The sequence below is a fragment of the Gallinula chloropus genome (genome assembly GCF_964237585.1).
Source record: "Gallinula chloropus genome assembly, chromosome: 1".
NCBI classification, from domain to species: domain Eukaryota; kingdom Metazoa; phylum Chordata; class Aves; order Gruiformes; family Rallidae; genus Gallinula; species Gallinula chloropus.
In genome coordinates this window covers 28,863,599-28,882,433 of record NC_140085.1, presented here as the reverse complement: position 1 = coordinate 28,882,433, position 18,835 = coordinate 28,863,599, and the positions used below count along the sequence as shown (strand labels likewise).

Here is an 18,835-nt window from a genome sequence, read left to right as displayed (position 1 = left end):
CTGCCCAAGTTACTGGGGTGCACACTCAGCTCCTGTTCAAAGTTGCAGCCTCCTGGGACTGTAGGTCCATGAGCTGGTAATTCTGGAGCCCAAATGTCTATGACAGGGCCGTCAGGGGAGCGAGTGGTGGTCACTCTATATTGTTTTTTAATCACACAAACCGCATGTCCGAAGTATTGAAAGAAACCTGAATAGATGTGAGCACCTGCTGTGCCACTCCTTGGTAGCGAAGCTGTGGCTGCAGCAGGGTGCAGCTCTGAACGTCAGAGGTGTTTCTCCAACCTGTGGCCCTGGGAGGAGACGCTGATGTCGTGATGAACGGTTATTCCTCCCATCCCTCTAGCCCACATACTAACTCTCAGGCTGAGGAGCACGGCTAAGTGCTCACATACTCCTACCTGTCTAATAGTCAACTATTTGCTTTCAAAGTCAAAGTGTAAATAACGGTATACGATACATAATATAAACTTAAAGATCACACTTTTTCTTTTCTCTGTTCTACAACTGAAAGGAAATTCATAGTATATCATGGCATAAAATAATATTTTTGGCAATTTTAGGCACGTATATAAGCTGTATAAATAACTATAGCAGCAGAGAAAAATGTATAAAGTTGCACTTTTATGACATCTTCACAGTATGTCTATTTCTCTCACCCACTTTTGTGTTCCATTAGTAACAGAAAATATCATTTATCAAGTCCAGCTATGCAAAATCTTTTTTCTTCTTTTTTTTTCCCTACAATCGGTAGTGGATCTTGTAATTGTATTGCACAGATTTGAAAAAAACAACACATTTATTACACTTTTTTCATTATTAAATAACTTTCAATACAAAAATTTGAATTAACCTAAAAGCCCAACCCTGCAAGTGCTTCAGAAGTGGAATGGCATTCTTCAGGCAAGCTTTCCAGCTAACTTTCATGGAAGTAGCTTTTCAAAGGCAGCTTTGTGGACAACAGAGATTCACAGGACTGGGCTCCAAGTGTGCAAATCTTAGCTTATGGATCAGCAACAACACTAGCCTTGCTTTATAACATTATTATTGGGAAACAATCAATCAAGAAGATTCTGAACATCATTTGTGGACATTCAAAAGAGCAATACCCTCTTCAGCGGAGGACATTTCTTTCCTTAAGAGCTGTCTTTGCTCAGTACACAGTCTCCTTCAAGTCCATTCTTGTTACATTAACAATTTCCCATCGGTCCTGTTATTCAGCTTAGAGGCACAGTAAATATAATTAATTGTTCTTATAAGTAAGTAGGTGTCTTACATTAACAAAATGCTACATAGATACTTTTTACTTATTCTCAGTGGATTTACACTGGTTTCATACGACCAGAACTGTCTAGAAAGCAGAACCAGAGCAGTGATGTGTGTGTAGTTTCACGCATGACCTAGCCAGGCAGAGACGTGAAGCTGCTGAAGAGCATTGTGCCAGAGTGTTTAAGGTCATCTGTCACGTTATTAAGTGATGAGGAGGAAGAGGCTTATGAACTGTGTCGATTATTAGCTGAGAGAAAAGATGTAAATAGCTTTCTGCTACGACATCACCATTTTGGGTGCAGATTTGTGAACTCTGAAGGTGCAGAGGAGGGAGCTGGGAAACAGTGTTAAAATAAGGAGCGGAACGATGTGAAAATGATGAACAACGTGCATACATAGCATACAATCAGGCGTTTGCCCTCGGATCATATATTACCCAGCAAGTTCTATTTCCCTCAGCATAAAAAATGACACAGTGATATATAGTGTGAGATAATTTATAGGGTACATTTGGTACGTCTTCACAGTGTAATTGCACTGCTGGTAACTAACATGGCCATCTCCCTTCCTCAGCTACCGCTGCAAAACAGAAAGGACTAAATGCAGCGCACGTAACACAGCGGCAATTTCCATGATGCCCTAAGTTCAGCTGTTATTAGCAAGGTCATTGATCGATCTAAAAAGCTGCCATGCTTGTTTGTCCTTGCTTGCTAACCTACAGTCTTAACTAGCAAAGGAAACAGAGGAAAAAAAGGGGCTTGCAGAACATTTGTGCATTTCTTTGTGGTTTTCCTTAGATTTCCCTCGTGAAAACAGCTCCCACTATGTTTTTCCCTTCTTCAGATCCCACTGAGGGTGGTGAATCTTGAGGTCTGTGTGAAGCCAAATAATGTAGACAAGAGGAATGCACAGTATTTTCATCCAGACACCTAAAAGGTTAGCTAAGCTTACATGTTCTGAGCAGCTGTGAAAGCTGCTATGAAGGGTGGCATCTGAAGCACCCAAGGCTATTTGGTCAAGACAGGGTGAGACTACAGATGGAGTAAGAAGGAAGAGGGACAATCAGGTGGTTTCCTTCTCTCCAGGAAAACCAGAGTGACATGTATGTGCATAGTCTTGCTAGTTTTGCAGTGGCATGATTAACAAAAAACTATGTCAGAGCTGCCTTGCAGGTTTCTGCAGCCATCATCATCCAGGTGTTTGTACTGCAAGGAGAGAGTGATTCCAGTAAGTTGTTGGGAAATCACAGAAATCTTAGCTAAGGACCACAGCAGTTCCCCAGTGAGGCACTTTAGGTGTATTGGCTGGTTCTCTGGAGGCCTTCAGAAATATTTATTCCTCTCCAAAATAGAAGTGGAATTTAGGCACTTGTCTTCAGCAGCAGGCTATGTTTTCTCTAGGTAAAGTGTGAGTTACAAAAGTAGGACTATCAAGCCCTTCCTTTTGTGATGGAGAAGTGTGTACTGGCTCTTCTCTATCATCTGAAGAGTGTTTTATGAAGACAAAGAATAGCTGAACAGTGCTCAAAAGAGGTACTTGAATGGGAAGGTTCTTTCCAGAGGAGAGAGGGTGTGCCTAATCTGCTCAGCTGGGCAGGATACTTAGGGAGTGCTCTTCAATTGTACTTCTTGGTAATCACTAAATGCTTTGAGTCATCCAGTGATTAGCACAGCCCTGCCAGCCCACATCCCCTGGTTTACTGATGAGCCTTTTTCTATTCCAACTGCCCTTGTGGTGGTGGCATCGGGCAACATCTACGTGGAGGAGTCTTTCTATGTGGAGACACTGGAGTCATGCCTTTTCCTTTGTGAAAGCAAGCGGCCTTTGAAGGAGACCAACCTGGGCCAACACAGCTATGCTGCAAGCAGCTTAAGGTTACAGCCAGCTGTGTAAGCTGTGGAATATATACATTTTCACCTTTTTATTTCAAAACACTTAGAACCTCTTTACTTTTTAAGCTGTTATGGTGCAGCATTGCATTTAATGAGCTATGGAAGTTGCCAGCCTTCACGTCGTTACAGGTCTGTTATTAGCAATGTCCGAGGCATTTCCTTGAACACCTTTCTCATGATAGTTAGTTGCACACCAGTGAAAACGCACAGACACAGGCTGTGATCTGATTCTGCTCTCTGAAACCAATGCAAAGAAATCAGAATGTGACCTGCCTCCCCTCAAAGCCTGGTTGGGGGGGAGGGAAAGGTCTGCTAGACTTCACGGCAGCGTGTGGTGGCTGGTATTTTTCTACTGTCATATTGGACTGAAACAGCTGCTTCTAGTGAGGTGGACCCTGTTTTGCTTGGCTGTTAATGAGCTCTGTAAAAGGTATGTCATTTTGTTATGGGTTATACCCACTTCCATCAGATATCAAGCAGTTAAGTTTGAAGTGTAGAGTAGCATTGTAATTCCTATACAGGACCACTGTTCTCTTGCTTAATAGTAGCTTATTTCATCTCACAAACACTGAACTAGTTAAAAAAAAATAAAATAAAATGAGGTTCTCCTTAGAGGAATGTTATGGTGTGTTACATGCCTATACATACCCTGCCCCAAACGCAGCAGTCCTGTTAGCCATACAGTTCAAAATAGTTTATGTAGAACAGTTCATAAAAACTGTGTTAAGAAAAAATAGTATTTCTGAAGCACAATATTAATATAAACAATACAGAAAAAATACATATTTACATAATGCCAAAATACAATTATATACATTAATATCTATTACACTTAAATTATATATCTTTTTTAAAAAACCCACCAGACCAATAAATTATACACAGTCTCAATAGAAAGGTCTGGTACCTTTCTAGTGCATGAAATACATACATAAAAACCCCACACAACCCCCCCTAGTCAACAAACATGGTCACAAAAGCAGTTGTCTGTAACATTATTAGTGCCTTGAATAAACAGCATCTGAAACAAGGAAAACTGAGATTAGACAAAATAAAACAACCCAGGTGAGAATTGTACAGGGAGAGAACAAAGGGAGAGCACAATTTCTCCCCTCAATTACACTGTGAATGAGCTCTCACAGTCGAAACCCTTTACAGTTGGATCAGCTTGCACTTACCTCTGTGATACTCTGGATTCACATTTTCATATATTGGAAACAAGGGATTTTCTTGTTCACTGCGAAGTTTCCTGGCTCTTAACACATCCCTCACACATTGATGCAGATACACATACTGACACTGCAAAAGAGTTCGGTTTAAGTTGCTCTGGCAAAATCTGTAATTTCCTATTTTCTGTATTGTGAGACATCACTGCAGGCAAACCTCCCCCCCCAAAATCAGGAGTGGTGGTAAGAAGGAAAATATGCTCCTAGAATTAATCTCTTTTTCACACCAGTAATATGGCAAACTTCTGTGATTGCTTGTCTTTAGAAATGCTCCCAGTAAAACATAAATGAACGTAATGTGTTTTGACAGATCATGTCATGAGTGAAAGCTCTATCAACTGTCAGGCACAATTTGACACAATGCTGTGTTGAACAGCTACTACTTCTGAATGCTTTGGTATAAAGTTCATGTAACAGAAGTAGTATGTATAGGGAAACATACATACAGAAGAGACAAACCATTGCCTGATTTTTTTTCCCTGCAAAGACATCATTTCTCCAATAAGCATATGCATTTTATCCTTCTACACCTTCTTTATTTCTCACAGGAAATTCAACTATTGCTCTGTGCTCTATTTTCTCTGTGCTCCTGCTCTGGTAAAGGGAAGATGTTGGCTGCTGCCTCTATGGAGCAGAATCCTGCATCCCACCCACTAGTTCTGTAGAAAGTTGGCCAGGACATGGAGACTCCCTTTGGCAGAGATCATTTGGGACTGAAATAGTGGACAACTTCTCTGCCTGTGTTACAGCTGCTTTGCTGAACCTTGTGAGCTCATGAACTCAGTTCTCTGTCTCTCCCCTGCACGTCTCCAGCTGCAGTCTCTTCTCAGACAGCTTTCAGCCAAGTCTGAAGCAGGGGCGGTGTTTTGTTTTACAGTGACTGCGTAATGTCAAGCGGATGGTGCTGCGACCTTTGGCTGGAGCATCTCATTGTGAACAGTCCTATCTGCTGACCTCTGCTCCCCAGTGATTTGGCTTCCACCACAGCAACAGATGGGGACATAACTTTTATGTCAACCTCTAAACAGACTGTGGAAGCCAAGACATGAACAATAATGCGAGTAACTAGAGTCTTCACACACATCCCATGGAGCTTGTGGAGCAGAGCTTTTCTTCCTCCTCTCCCTACTTCCTTTATTGTTTCTTAGAAGATATGTAAGATTTAATTAAATCACTATTCATTGAAAACTTCAAATCATCATGAAACTTCGGGATAAATTTACTTAATTTTCTTTGAGGAGGATAAGAAATTCTATTGCTTGTCCTCCAAGCTACCTTGATGAAAGACTGTTCCAGATGCAACTGACAGCTCAGATTAATAAGACTTGCTGAGAATACAGCAGCTCAGTGGCTGTGCACTGACACAGCTACACGGTCAGTCTATGAGCATGGTGCAGCTCAAGCAGGGTGAGTTCATATGAGCTGCGAAAACTTTCTGTCAACCTGTCTCTGGGGTGCTCCTTGTGAATTCTTCCAGAGGCAAGACCGGTTACAACAGGGAGCCGCTGCTAGTTTGGGGCAAAAGTGCATGTAGTATTGGCAGGGGATCTGCTCCTCACTGTAGATATTTTTCTTGGGTCTGGCTGCCTTTTGACTTAGATGTTATGTCAAGCGCGTGCCAAAGGTGGGCATTGTATCACTCACCTTTAGTGGTCTACAAGCCTGGTGTCAAATTTAGGCTCTTGAGGTAGTTTGCCTCTTTTTTTCCAGCTGGGGAATAAGAGCCACCCTCCTGAGATGCCCGTTTGCCTTTGCTGGCTATAGCTAATGGGAATGTAGAAGATGAGATCTATCTGTCTCTGAGGACACCCAGACCAGGCTGTAAATCTGTCTCCCCTCTAACAAGAGGTCTTCTGTGATTAACACAGTTCCAGGAACTCTCTCTTTGGCATTCCCAGTTGAGCTTCTCTTTATACCCATGTGTGAGTTTTACATCTATCAGGAAGTGCTGTCACTGATATTTTCATTTCCAAATTGCAAGAGAGAGCTCCATTAGCATCAAGCTACAGGCAAACCCATCAAACCTGTTCTGATTCCTCTATTAACAGTTCACAGGAAAAATGTAAAGACTGCCTCCACAACTTGTCTTTATTAAATCAACCCCTAAGTGTTTAGCTGCTATTAGTGTGAAGTGATTTTCTTGTGGTCTTAAAAGCACAGAAAGAAATCCCCAACATGTACTTTTTCTGCACTTGGAGAACAAATGCACTTGCTTTTGCATAGCATGTTAAGAGAATGCTGATCAGCTTTCCAATACCATTAATGAAAATGGACCGAGCAGCTCAATAAGAAATGAACTGCAAAGCCACAAGGCCACAGTGCTTAGTTTTAAAATTATGTACATCTAATTTTCTCTGCCCTCCATTCCCTTTCCCTGTTACGTTGACCTATCCTTCTATTTTAGGCTTGTCTGCCAAACCCATCTCTGAAGGACCTGTCTCTGCTCAAAGATCATTTACTGGACACCGCACTAACCAAACAATATGCTGTTAAGTGTTGGCTGCACAACACTCCTGGAGTGATTGAGGGCCAGTGCCTATAAGAGAAATCTATAGGAAGCATGGCTACTGCTTGTTATGGTTTGGACCCCTCTGCATGAGAGCCAATTTCCTGAACTGGGAAGTCTCCCAAAACTAAAATATCCTTAACTGGTATTTTCAGTGGAGGACACGTGAAGTGCTCTGAGAGCCTTTGAGATGGCAGACTGGTGACTATATACTGCAGCTGACGTGGCTGTCCTGTAGGCTATCCAAAACTTACCTCTGTCTGAACCATGTGAACCCGGTGAAGCCTTAGATCATGTACTGCTGCATAAATGTCGACAGTGTCCTTTGAATCCAGCTGCTGCAGAATTCGGTCCAGTGCAATGAATGTGCCAGTCCTGCCAACACCAGCACTGGAAAAGGAAACAATCCCAAAAATTTAAAAAAAGACCAATCAAAGCATTCATTATCTTCACATGATACTTTGTGAAGTTCAGATCTCCAGGGTGACAAGGTCGTTGTTAAAACAGTATCTCTGGGACTTTAAACACTTGATAGTGGAATTTGTTGGGAAGGAGGAAAAGAAAGCGACAGTAGAGGCATCTCTGTTACTGCCAGCACTGCTTTCTGCTTTAGATTAGCTCTGTCATCAACATACACTGAGAGACTGCACCTGACTGCAACTTCTAAACCTCTTCTCTCCAGAGATGAACCAGTATGCTTGATCCTAACAGATAAGCTGGCTCGTACCTTGTGGAAGGGCAGAGTATCCCAGCATGCCCAGCCACTGAAACGCTGGAAGGTGAGGTTTGGAGACAGGAGGCAGAGAAGAGGGAAGCTGACCTGCTAGTCATACAGCTGGTATCTGACAAGTTGCAGCACATGATGTACAGGCAGACAGAGGTGAGGTCATGTAAGACACATCCCTCAGCCCATGTAATGGGTAGCAGGGTTAGATACTATATTGTGGCAGTACCAGTGAGCATATGACTTTGTCAGAAGATGCACATAGCACCACGCTGTGCTCTCTCTCTTTCAGTAACCCTATTCTCTGCTGCAGCTGGCCAGTGGCTCACAGATCAGGCAGTCCAGTTTTGTCTTTTCCTGTGTAGGGGTGGATCATGAAGCAGAGGGAAAACTGCAGCCCTATGGCTGCCAGAGATGGAACAACAGCGGAAGAGCACAAGAAGGCAGGAAGCTGAGGGAGTCTCAGTCTGAATGAGGGAAAGGATGGATCAGCCAGCTAGTCTCAACAGATTCACCCCACAGCATACCTTACCTTTTCAGAACACCCCTTGCTGATTCAGGTGATGGGCTGCAGCAGCAGCACACAGGCAATTTAAGAATGCAAAAGCATGCAAACAGTGGGAGCTGCTGAGACTCACTGCTGTCCAGTGGTCCCACCAAGACACAGTGGTTCCCTGAGAATCATTTTCAGGGAATTTCCAGGGTAAGGCTGTGAGTAAGTGCATGTGCCTTGGAAATGCTGCTCTGATGTACCCAGTGACTTAAGCCCATCAGCTATTTCTCAGCTTCTGTGACTGCCCATGGCCTAACAGCAATCAGTATCTGGGATCTTCCCAAGGGTACACAGAGAGGCTCTGTGCTCCTCACCTTTTGCTGCTGTACATACCTGCAGTGCACAACAGTTGGTCCTGTGTCTGGGGTCCTGTTGATATAATCCCTGACAGTTCTGACAAACTGGATCAGGGACTGGGTGGTCTCTGGCACACCATGATCTGGCCAGACAGTGTAGTGGAAGTGACGAATGAGCCTTGTTGAGTCAAGCTGCTCTTCCTGTTGGGATACAGAAGTGTGGGTCACCAGAACAGACAAGAGAGGAGGGGACAGGCAACATGCGCCTTGAGCGCAATTGCTACAGCTGCGACCGGACAGGAGCTGAGCATAATGCAACTGTGCTACAGCAGAATAAAACTTCCCAATTTATCCTGTCCATTGTTTCTAGGACAATTAATTTAAATAAAATTAACCCCCCCCCAAAACAAAACACAAACATACACTGCAGATTTTAAACTCTCGTATTGTCCACTCTGGGAGCACCGATTCAGACATCATCTCAACAATCAGGTCTCCATAGTACAAAGAATCCTGGTCAAGGGGCCAGTAGTGATCACATTTCACCTACAGGGACACAGAAAAAGATAGATTTAGTATTAGTCACAGCTGTAAATAATGACTCCATCCAGCAGATTTCAGCCTTCCCGTGCCTGGTGAAGGAAGAAAGGCAGCAGCTGAATTCAGAGAGATGCCACCCCCTGCCACGTCAGCTAAACAAACAGGGGCTGGGACGGGGCTGGGAAGTGGAAGTTTTTAACATAGATATTTGTGATAGGGAGAATGGGAAGCACCCCACTGATGCCCTCTTCTGGATACCACATTTTCTGCACCAACTTTTCTCAGCTCTGTTTGGATGACAGGTATGCCTCCAGCGCTCACTTCCTCACCTCTGGCTAACATAAGACAGTGGGTCCCACTGAGAGCCACTGGTGCAGGAGACAGGTGGCTGCCTGTCCTGCATCTGCTTTCACCATTTCCTCACAGGCACATGGTAAACTGAAAGGATATGTCCTCAGATGTGCCTCTAGATGATCACTTCTTCAAGCTGGTTTAATCTTTTTACAGATCTAGTCCCTGTCTACAAACAGTGCAGGATGTGGTCATGCTTGGGGAGGTGGACTACTGTGACAGCTAAATAACCTTCCTATACTTGCACTCTGTAAGACTGTTAGGTGCATGAGTCCTCTCTTTGCTTGCTACATCAGGACTTACGCATCAGATTGAATTCCAAGTATTTAACAATCAAGAATTGTCCTCTAGATCTTATATCTAAAGCAGTAGTTGATTTGAGTTGGTGTCATAAACAGGTAGTTTTTGCTGGTGGTTGTCCTGCAGGATTACAGGGATTATATCCATACTAGTTAGCCAAGTGCTGGAACAAAGACCAGAAACCTTGAGCTCTATTCCTAATTCTAGCCTTGACACACTGTATGATCTTGGGATGGTCACTGCAGCGTCATTTCATGACCTTAATCTGTCTCCAGTGTTTAGATTATATATCTTCTCTCTTACTGTCTATTTCCTTGACTGGGGCCTTCAGCATTAGTGTGATGCAAATAATGAGCATAAACTTTTAGTAGACATTAAAACAGTCATTAATAATAAAGAAGAGTTACTGCTCACCCGGCCTTTCTCAACACACTGGGTTACCATGACAATATTGTGAACATTTTGCTCCCATGCCATCTTCCAGAACTCATCTTTGGTACCAGGCAAAGGGCCCTGAGTTGCTATGTATTCCCTGCGGAAATTATTGCCCTGCAAGGAAAGAAAACTCCATTAGTTTCCATAAAGACAGGAAAAAAGATCTTCTAGCAATTGTACAAGCCATGGGGCTGCAGCCAGGACTCTGCAGCAACAATGTCCTTGTTGGGACATTGTTTTGAGTGCTAAATTGTTTTCTTGGACCTGGAAGGAGAAGACTGGCTGGAGCAGAAGAAGGAAGAGACTGCGGCAGTGTATCTAAATACTGTTCCTTTTGTGGCAGTCAAAGCTGTTGTTTATTGTGTTCAGCATGGTCTCAAGCAATTTTGGAACTACTAGGGGGTTTTGTTCTATTTACTGGTTTTAATAAGTAGCCAAGTTCTGGCTTGAAATCTGGATTGCTAAAGCCACTGCTATTATCAATCACCACTCTGGCAAAGGGTGTTATTTTAATCCCGGACAGTTTCACCATCCTGTAAGATGCCAACACACTCACAATGAGCTACAGCTTCACAGGGAGGATGTCACCTGCAGTGATAGCTACAGTTATTGTGGACACTGTATAAAATCAGTGACCTTTAAAAATGTGTCCTTGGACAATTAGACTTGCTATCTTCTATAACTATAGCAATCCAAAAGTGTTCTTAAGTGCTGGCTAAATCACTCATGGTTAACTTAATGGAAGTCAGACACAGCCTTTCAGCACACCCACAAAATGAGTTCTCAGACTTTTAGCTCAAATGAATAAATGATGGGGGAGGGGAGCCTTAAACATCCAGCTTTATATTCAGTTTTAGATGAAGAACAAATTACCAGTGGAGGGAGGACTGTGAAATACCATCCTTGAGACACTTACTGGTATATAGCTTGCATTAATGTAGTCTGAGCAAGGGTCATCATCCACATTGGAAAGCTTCACTCTTGATGTATCATCTAGGAAGAAATTGATTACAAGAGGCTTATGGCAAGGTCTTGATTTTCAGTCCCTCTCCCATTTACAGAAATGCATTTGTGAAAGGACTGGCAGTACTATTACAAGGATTTTATATGCAGGGCTAATTTAGGGGAATAACTGTTTATATTTGCACTGCCTCTTTCATCCTCAAGTACTGTGGAGTGTTCCAAAGACTCTGTGAGTGAGAAGGAAGCAGTGAACATCCAAAAATTTCTCAGCTGAGTGACACAGGATTTGTTATGGCAGGAAAAGAGCCACAAAAGCATGTTCCTTTGAGCCTGATGGCAGTGTGCTGTACTGGAGAGCAGTGCCCCGCGCTGCCGCTGAAAGAGCAGTAGTGCTTCAGTAGCCTGCACAGCTCCAAAGCTAACGTGTACAAGCAGGCCAACTGTCCTTCCTGGGACCAGTGGCTTCTCCAATACTACAGAGAGGTACAGGGAGCCTAAGCCACCAGATCACTGGTATGTGAGATAATGCCATGTTGGATCTCAGCCAGGTGCTCCCATGCTCCCATGGCAGGCAGAACACAGAAGATGCTGTGAGGATGTGCTCCAGCACATACCCCATCCAGCAGCACAACAACATGTGGAGCAGTTCCTCCTTGATGCACAGCACATGTTGCCTCAGGAGAACAGAGCTAACCCCACGTGTCTGTCTTACTGGGCAGAACCACGCTAGCTCTAGGTACCATAGTAGGTTTGCTCTGTCCTCTGAGAAGAAAGATTTGGTAAGGTTGTCAAAAAGCACTGAATGGTGACACTCTCTATGTAAACAACCCCGCTGTTATTTCTACTATCCTTGTTATCAGCAGTGACTGAATGCCCACAATAGCTGGAGCTTTTCTTCTCTAGACTCAATGCTAGTCATTGCAGCTCTAGTGTGAAATGAAATTACTGGTCTGTGTGAAACCATTCAGGGCCATACATCATCTGCCTCCAAGCACCAGAACCTGAGCTGGCAGAGGTATTTCATCTCTGACAGGAAGGAGGGAAGGGATTGGTTGCACTCTCTTTTCCACTACGCTTGCTGAAAAAAGTGAAAAATAGCTGTTGTGATGTAATATTACACAACCAAACCTAAAACTCACAGGGCAATATATTATTGTATCGATTTTTCCCTCTGTTCTCTGGCAGAAGTGCTATGTCACATGTCTGGTTTCGACCCACATCTTTTAAGTCCTGAAAAAAAAAAAAGTAGGAATAAAATGTGAGGTGAAAATAATTAAAGAATAAGGCAAAACAGGGACACAAAGTGCTTATCAGCTCTCAAAGGCCATAGACAGAGAATTAGTACTTTTTAAAAAGAACAAACTGAAATTAAAAAGCTAATCACATTGGTTTAAAGCAAGCACATAGCTGGCAGGTGCTTTCCATGCTTTCTCACACAGATGTGCCACACAAATGAATGCTCCTGACCTCAGCCAGAAAGGTATCAGGCAGAGGCCACTAACCAGAAGATGCTATGACAAATGAAGAGCTGCTTTCTGTATTAGGACAAGTGGAGACTCTCAGACTTATTTGGATTTGTATGAATAAAGCAAAACAATGCAGGCTTTTCTAATCAATTCACCCATCACTTCAGCCAGCCCTCCCCTTCAAAATGCAAATCCTTTGCCCAGATTAGGATCCCACCTCATATTCCTTGGACAGGAGGTAGTTGGAGTCTGCCTGAAGTTTGGTGAAGTGTGCTTCAAAATGACTGACTTTGATTGGACTAAAATATTCAACAGGAGGAAGAAAATCACAGGATGAATCACAGTCATAATTTATCCAGTTGGTTATCAAGAAACTTTTTTAGTTATTAATTTTTTTTCTTTTTACCTGGAAGTTTTCCGGTTCCTAGAAATGATTTCAGAAAGAAAAAGAAACATGTCGTCAGTGAGTGACCAGATGTGACTGTTCATACATAATGCCATATTAAAATAGTGATCTTAGGAATAGAACATTGCATTTTACCCTTTTTGCCCCAAGTTGATATGGACTGACAGTGGCCTGTCCCTGCGAATGCTCAGCCTTGCTGTAGGTCTTTCGTGGCCATTGCTGGAATGAAAAGGAAGGTATTATGTTCTGATATTAATACAAGCTGCCAATAACATAACTTACATTATTAACTTGGAAAAAAGGAATTTGAGATAGTCAGTTTTGATCTGTGGCTCTGATCACGATACCACAAGCTGTGTCACGCAGTTTTCTTGCATTTTAGTTTGGTAATAGCGATATGGAGCACACTGTGCACAGGCAAAAAGGCTTTTCTCTTGTTCTGAAACACTCAGAGCCCAGCCTACCATTAAGGAGAGTGTCCTATGTTCAGATGGGCCCTAAACTGCTTGATCCTTTATGTGCAGAGAGGAACATGTAGGTAGGTCTTCGGGCCTCTAGGAGATACCCAGGTTCATAGTAGGAGTATGCAGCAGCATCACAGTGGGCTTTGAGAAAGCCACAGAGGTAGTATTGACTCCACACAGTTAGCGCTGCCTTCCATCCTTTCACTGCCATCTTCCCATTCAACACACCTCCCGCAGAAAACACTTTCTCTTTAGGGTATGATGAAGGAAAAATCACAGTTGGCAGCCCTGCTGGCTGTACAACTCACAACAAGAAACCACGCTCCATCAGCAGTTCAGCCACATTAGAAAAATGCAATGAGATGTGCAAGGTGGGAAACACACTGATCTGCACTCCATTCATCCTCTGTGTGTCACTGTGGACTGAGACAATTAGCAATTCACAAGTTTATGCATGCAAAAGCAGGCTTTATTTACTACTGCTAATGAATTATGCCTCTTTTTGGTTTGGATGGCAAATAGAGGAATGCACTGAATTTGTTCATATAGCCTAGGAAGAGCACTGCTAAAGGGTAAATCCATTCCAGCCAAAAGCTACAACTAGACAGAAAACCTTTTTTTTTCTTTTCCCCAATGTGAAATCCTGGCATCTGGAAAGCAAATTCAAAGCAAAATAGACCTCATCTTGTAACTCAGTAAAAGAACTGATTTTCAGATTTTCAGTCTTCCATGTAATGGAAATACTGATTTTTTTAAAATTTCAGAAACCACAAAGAATTTCACATCATTGATGTCCTATCTATTTAAGTCATAAAAATGGCTTAAATGGATAAAGATTTTTTCAATGTTGAGCAGAGTATTTAATTTTTTAAAAACATATTTACATTTCACTATTTAAGATTTACCTATAATGTGAAATAAGCAACTACAATCACCAAAAATAAAAGATAAGTGAAATCTGAACTAATCTTTTGGACACTGAGGTAATGTCATGCCTTAAGATTTTTGAACTGAAATGACGGAGTCTACATGGGCAGTTTTAAGAGCTTCTCACATATAATGTGAATGAAATTAATTTTAAACATTTCATTTATGACCAAAGACTTTCAGTTTGAATGATAAACCTGTTTTTCAGAAATAGTCATATTCCTTCTGAAAACTGACAGTATAGGACTCTATGAGATAATTCTGACTAATATCAGTAGGTACTTTAATCGAGAATATATCAATCTCTTCATACATAAATGTTTAGTTCTATACTTGCTGGGCACAGATGTTTGGGGACACAGATTTTACCCGTTGAATAGTTCAGTACCTTCCTCCAATTTTACAGTTAGGTTTTAAATACTGTATTGCTTAAATCAATATAATTTGACCTTACTTTAATAACAGAGACAGATGAAAGGGACTCAACTTACCTAACCTTTTGCCTGCAGACAAATAAAGCAGTAACAGCCACTAACATCACAATCAGAAACAAGCCAGCGCTCACACCTTCAATGACTCCAAACAGTGGCTCTAGAAACAAAACAGTGTGTTTATGCATCTTGAGGAAAAGATATGAAAAATCAAAGAATCAGTAATATTCAGGGTATATGTTGCTAATAGCTAAAGAAAATGGTTAAATACAAGGAGATGCAAGTCATTTGAACACCTAGCTAAGACTTGGCCTTGATTTTCTGTCCTTTTTCTCTCCTCCCAAACATTACACAAAACCTTTCACTCCCAACCACAGTAAAAGCAAGCACAGTCCCATTATATGGGAGTTTGTCCTCCTGCACTTTCAAGTTTCTCGGTGGTAGCTTCACTGAGTGTTCAGCCCTCGCTCTACTGCCAGCAGCTCCATCAATCAGTCCTCTGAATTTCAAACTAAGACTGGGTAAGCCATGGCTCCAGCCTCCTATCAAAGCAGCCTTCAGGACATTCACAGCCATCTGTTTTTGTATGACTCCTTGCAAACAGTTCTAGACACCAGAGCATTCTGAGGCACAATGTATAATCACATGCTACAACTGGTGAAAAACAAGCCTGAAACTAACCTGCCTCTGTAGTGATCGGTAAAGAGAAGAAGGTATCTGCAAAGAGTGGTTTAGGGAGTTCCTTTGGGTCTTCACTGAAGAGCTGGGTAAAAGCCCGTATGCTGATCCTGAAAAACAGTACCATTATTGTTAGAGCTCATCAGATATTCAGAACCAACAGCAGGAAAGTGAGAACTCATTTGCCCCTTACAGATAACCAAAACCTTTCCACTGACCACAGATGGTTCTTAATGCAGTAACCTGAGTTAGGTACTCCAGCTCTGGCAGAGGTAATGGGTGGGTTGCTGGCTGCTGGCATACACAGCCTGACCACACCTGAAGGTAGGACTAGCAGGTAATGTTTCTCTGTGGGGAGATATTTTCCCTCTACATGGCCAGACAGGGCTGTGCTAATGGAGAATTGTTCAGTTCTCTTGGTTTTCCTGATGATGTGGGTGTTACCCAGACTGAACTGTTGGGAAACATGCCCTAATGAGAGCAGGCTGTGGTAGGGTAACACTGTCTTGATGAAGAAGCTGAGAGGCATGATGTGCACATGCCTTCTGTCCATGTGTCTGTCCAGCAAGCAGCTTGCATACCTCATGGGAGACTGTTTGCCTGTGGGAGGGGGTGTGACTGATCTGGACTTGGAGTTTAGCTTTGGTCTCACAGCCTGAGTAACTGCTGAACCTGGTCTTGGCAATTGTCACCCTATGGCTAACCCAGGCCTAGCTCTGCACCTGGGGATGGTGCCACAGGCTAAAATAACCTCCAGGTTTTTCTAGCTTGTTCCAAAGAACTGATGTGGGGTAGCGGTGCCAAACAGACTGAGCAAAACATCCTTGTCTTCTCCTGTTACATATTCTTTTGACTTAGCTGATGCTCGTAAGTATTTCCAAGAAAGATGTAGCAGCTGTAAGAGAGGTCCCCAACATGTTGGGGGAAATAAATAAGCCTATTAACTGCAGCGACTTCGTGCATAATGAATTGTATCATTCCCATGCTAGTGAAGGACTGGTTCATACTTATGGAATGGGGGCACATATAAAGCTTTTATAAATTCACAGTAAAACACAAAGTACACTGTACAAACCTGTTATTCATCTACAGAAGCTTAAGTGTACCAGGCATTCAAACAGCATCAGGCCTAATAACATGACAGAGTGCAACGACCAATACAAATCTCACCTATAAGCAGTCCGAGGCTTCAGAGGTCCATCGCAGAATTTTTGCTGATCCGGATCACACCTTCCTCCCAGATTTTCCATTTCTCCTCCAAGCTTAATGTCAAAGCTTTTATAGTCACTGTCAGGGTTTTCAGCACATCTACTGGCAAAATAATTTGTCTGGTAGATGCGTATAGAGTCGTTGTGTTTGTACTCCAGGTAGGAAGGTAATGGGTGCTGCTCATCAGGCTTTGATCCTTCACTACCTACAACATGTGCACAGAAAGGCAGAAGATTTACATACCACAGCCATTAGCGTGATGCACTTTATAGGCTCAGGCTGTTGATAGACATATTCTTATCCAACACCCTAGCACTCCTTGGGAGGCTGCACAGGCTACCTTGTGAATATGAAGCTACAGTGGTGAAGGTTCCTTATTTCTAGGACACCTGCTAATATTTTCCTGGGGAACTTCAGACAGATTTCCTCACAAGGCCCCAGCATAGCTTAGCCAGCTACAAGGCTGCAGTAGGCACGCACGGGTGCTATGACTTTTCTTCCTGTGCTGTTGGTGGTAATCTCTGTGATCCAGAATCCTAGATCCTACCACCAGCTATTTGAAAAAGCAAGTAAAAAACAACCCCAACAAACTGACAAGTCTTCTGTATGGAGAGAAAAGCTGCAATAGGAAATGACAGGAGTTCCCTGAATGCTAAGTCACAATAATGTGTAAAAGACTCAGGTAGGCAAAGCCATGGCAATGAGCAGTCCCTTTCTCAAAGAGCTTATAGTCTGCACAAACATGACAGAGTAGACAGTGGAAATATTATCTTTCTTTTTTTTTCCCTCAGGGCTGATGGACAGAGAGATTAAGAAACTTTCTCAGGGGTCACAGAATACATCCTGACATGACAGTAAATGAAGCCACTTCTAAACCCAAGGTATTAATTGTTGAGACATTCATCTGTTTTGTCACATACAGGTCAACTGCAGAAAGAGGTTTACATGCACACTACAAAGGCAATGTCTGTTCTGTTTTACAGCAATGCACATAAAGTCATTTTCTTCAGTAAGCAAACATTGCCTGTGAGATGCTACTCCTCTGCATGGCTTACTGAGGTTCTCCCAAAGAGTTCATTTAGTGTTCCCACCTAATAATTAAATTACTTTTTGAGATCCATGCACAGTGAGGCAGTTTCTTCTGTGTTCACTCCCAACGGCATCTAGCATATCACAGTGTAAGGTTGGAAGGGACCTTTAGAGGTCATCTAGTCCAACCCTCCTGCAGTAATCATGGACGTCTTCACTGTATCAGGTGGCTCAGAGCCCCATCAAGTCTGATCTTGAATATCTCCAGGGATGGGGCCTCCGGCACATCTCTGGGCAACCTCTTCCAGTGATCCACCTGTCTCCTACTGTGGAAATTCCTGAATACACACAGGGGTGTAACCTAGTGCAGAGAAGCTAACTACTGCTACTGGAGCTCTGAGCTCTAGTAGTTGCTACTGACCTTCTGACAAGAAGGCTGACTTCATAAGTCCCCTGGCTCGGGAGCAGGTATAGATCCAAATCCTCTACAAAACTCAGCTACTAGATGAGGAAAAGCTCATTTGCTGTGTAGTGATGGAGGTGTACCTCCCCACGCTACTCCTATAGACAGAATGGTATTAAATCATGCCACTTACCATCAGCCTCTCTCACAACCACAGTGAAGTACTTCACAGCTCCATTAGTATCACTAAACCAGCTGCAGTTAAAAGTGAAGTTGATGGAAGATTTGGTAATCAGCACCTCTTTTTTGTTCACTCGTATGTCTGGAGGTGGCTGAGGGGGACCTGAGTAATTAAATAAGAAAGAAAAAGAAAAAAAAAAAAAAAAAGGAAGCATTATCTATGAATTTGCTGTGGGCTAGACCTAGTAATGGAAATGCAGTTCATAATAAAGCTCATCTAACTGGACACAAGTGTCTGATTCTGCTCTCTTTGCAATCAAGAAAGTGTCTTCACCTCCCACAGGGAAACTGCCCAAGGATGAAACAAGCCAGCAGTGAGTTAACTATAATAGCAGTGGCAGCTGCTCAGTAGGAATTGCTGCAGAAACCCACGTGGAAGTGCATTAAAGTCTTGCTAAATCTATGAAATCAGAAATTTTAGCTGCTAAAAACGAGACAGGTTTAAGCCAGGTATTTGGAGGCCACTTAACACACTCAGTACAGAAAGTTACCTATTTTGAGCATCTACATTTGTTTCCTTTTCCAGAGGA

General features: G+C 42.7%; 1 protein-coding gene across 1 annotated transcript in view; it reads right to left on the bottom strand.

Moving 5' to 3' along the window:
- Positions 1 to 4,149: 4,149 nt before the first annotated feature.
- PTPRB (protein tyrosine phosphatase receptor type B) overlaps positions 4,150 to 18,835 on the bottom strand; it is a gene marked incomplete at its 5' end in the record, with an annotated part of 59,040 nt that continues 44,354 nt past the window's right edge. The window contains 15 exons of the mRNA XM_084279272.1: positions 4,150 to 4,179; positions 4,337 to 4,457; positions 7,145 to 7,280; positions 8,501 to 8,664; positions 8,887 to 9,009; positions 10,069 to 10,203; positions 11,006 to 11,082; positions 12,192 to 12,282; positions 12,736 to 12,817; positions 12,925 to 12,942; positions 13,060 to 13,143; positions 14,807 to 14,906; positions 15,428 to 15,534; positions 16,595 to 16,834; positions 18,255 to 18,408. Coding sequence (XP_084135398.1) covers positions 4,157 to 4,179; positions 4,337 to 4,457; positions 7,145 to 7,280; positions 8,501 to 8,664; positions 8,887 to 9,009; positions 10,069 to 10,203; positions 11,006 to 11,082; positions 12,192 to 12,282; positions 12,736 to 12,817; positions 12,925 to 12,942; positions 13,060 to 13,143; positions 14,807 to 14,906; positions 15,428 to 15,534; positions 16,595 to 16,834; positions 18,255 to 18,408 — 1,655 coding nt within the window. The 3' untranslated portion in view covers positions 4,150 to 4,156. The remainder of the gene's footprint in view (positions 4,180 to 4,336; positions 4,458 to 7,144; positions 7,281 to 8,500; positions 8,665 to 8,886; positions 9,010 to 10,068; positions 10,204 to 11,005; positions 11,083 to 12,191; positions 12,283 to 12,735; positions 12,818 to 12,924; positions 12,943 to 13,059; positions 13,144 to 14,806; positions 14,907 to 15,427; positions 15,535 to 16,594; positions 16,835 to 18,254; positions 18,409 to 18,835) is intronic.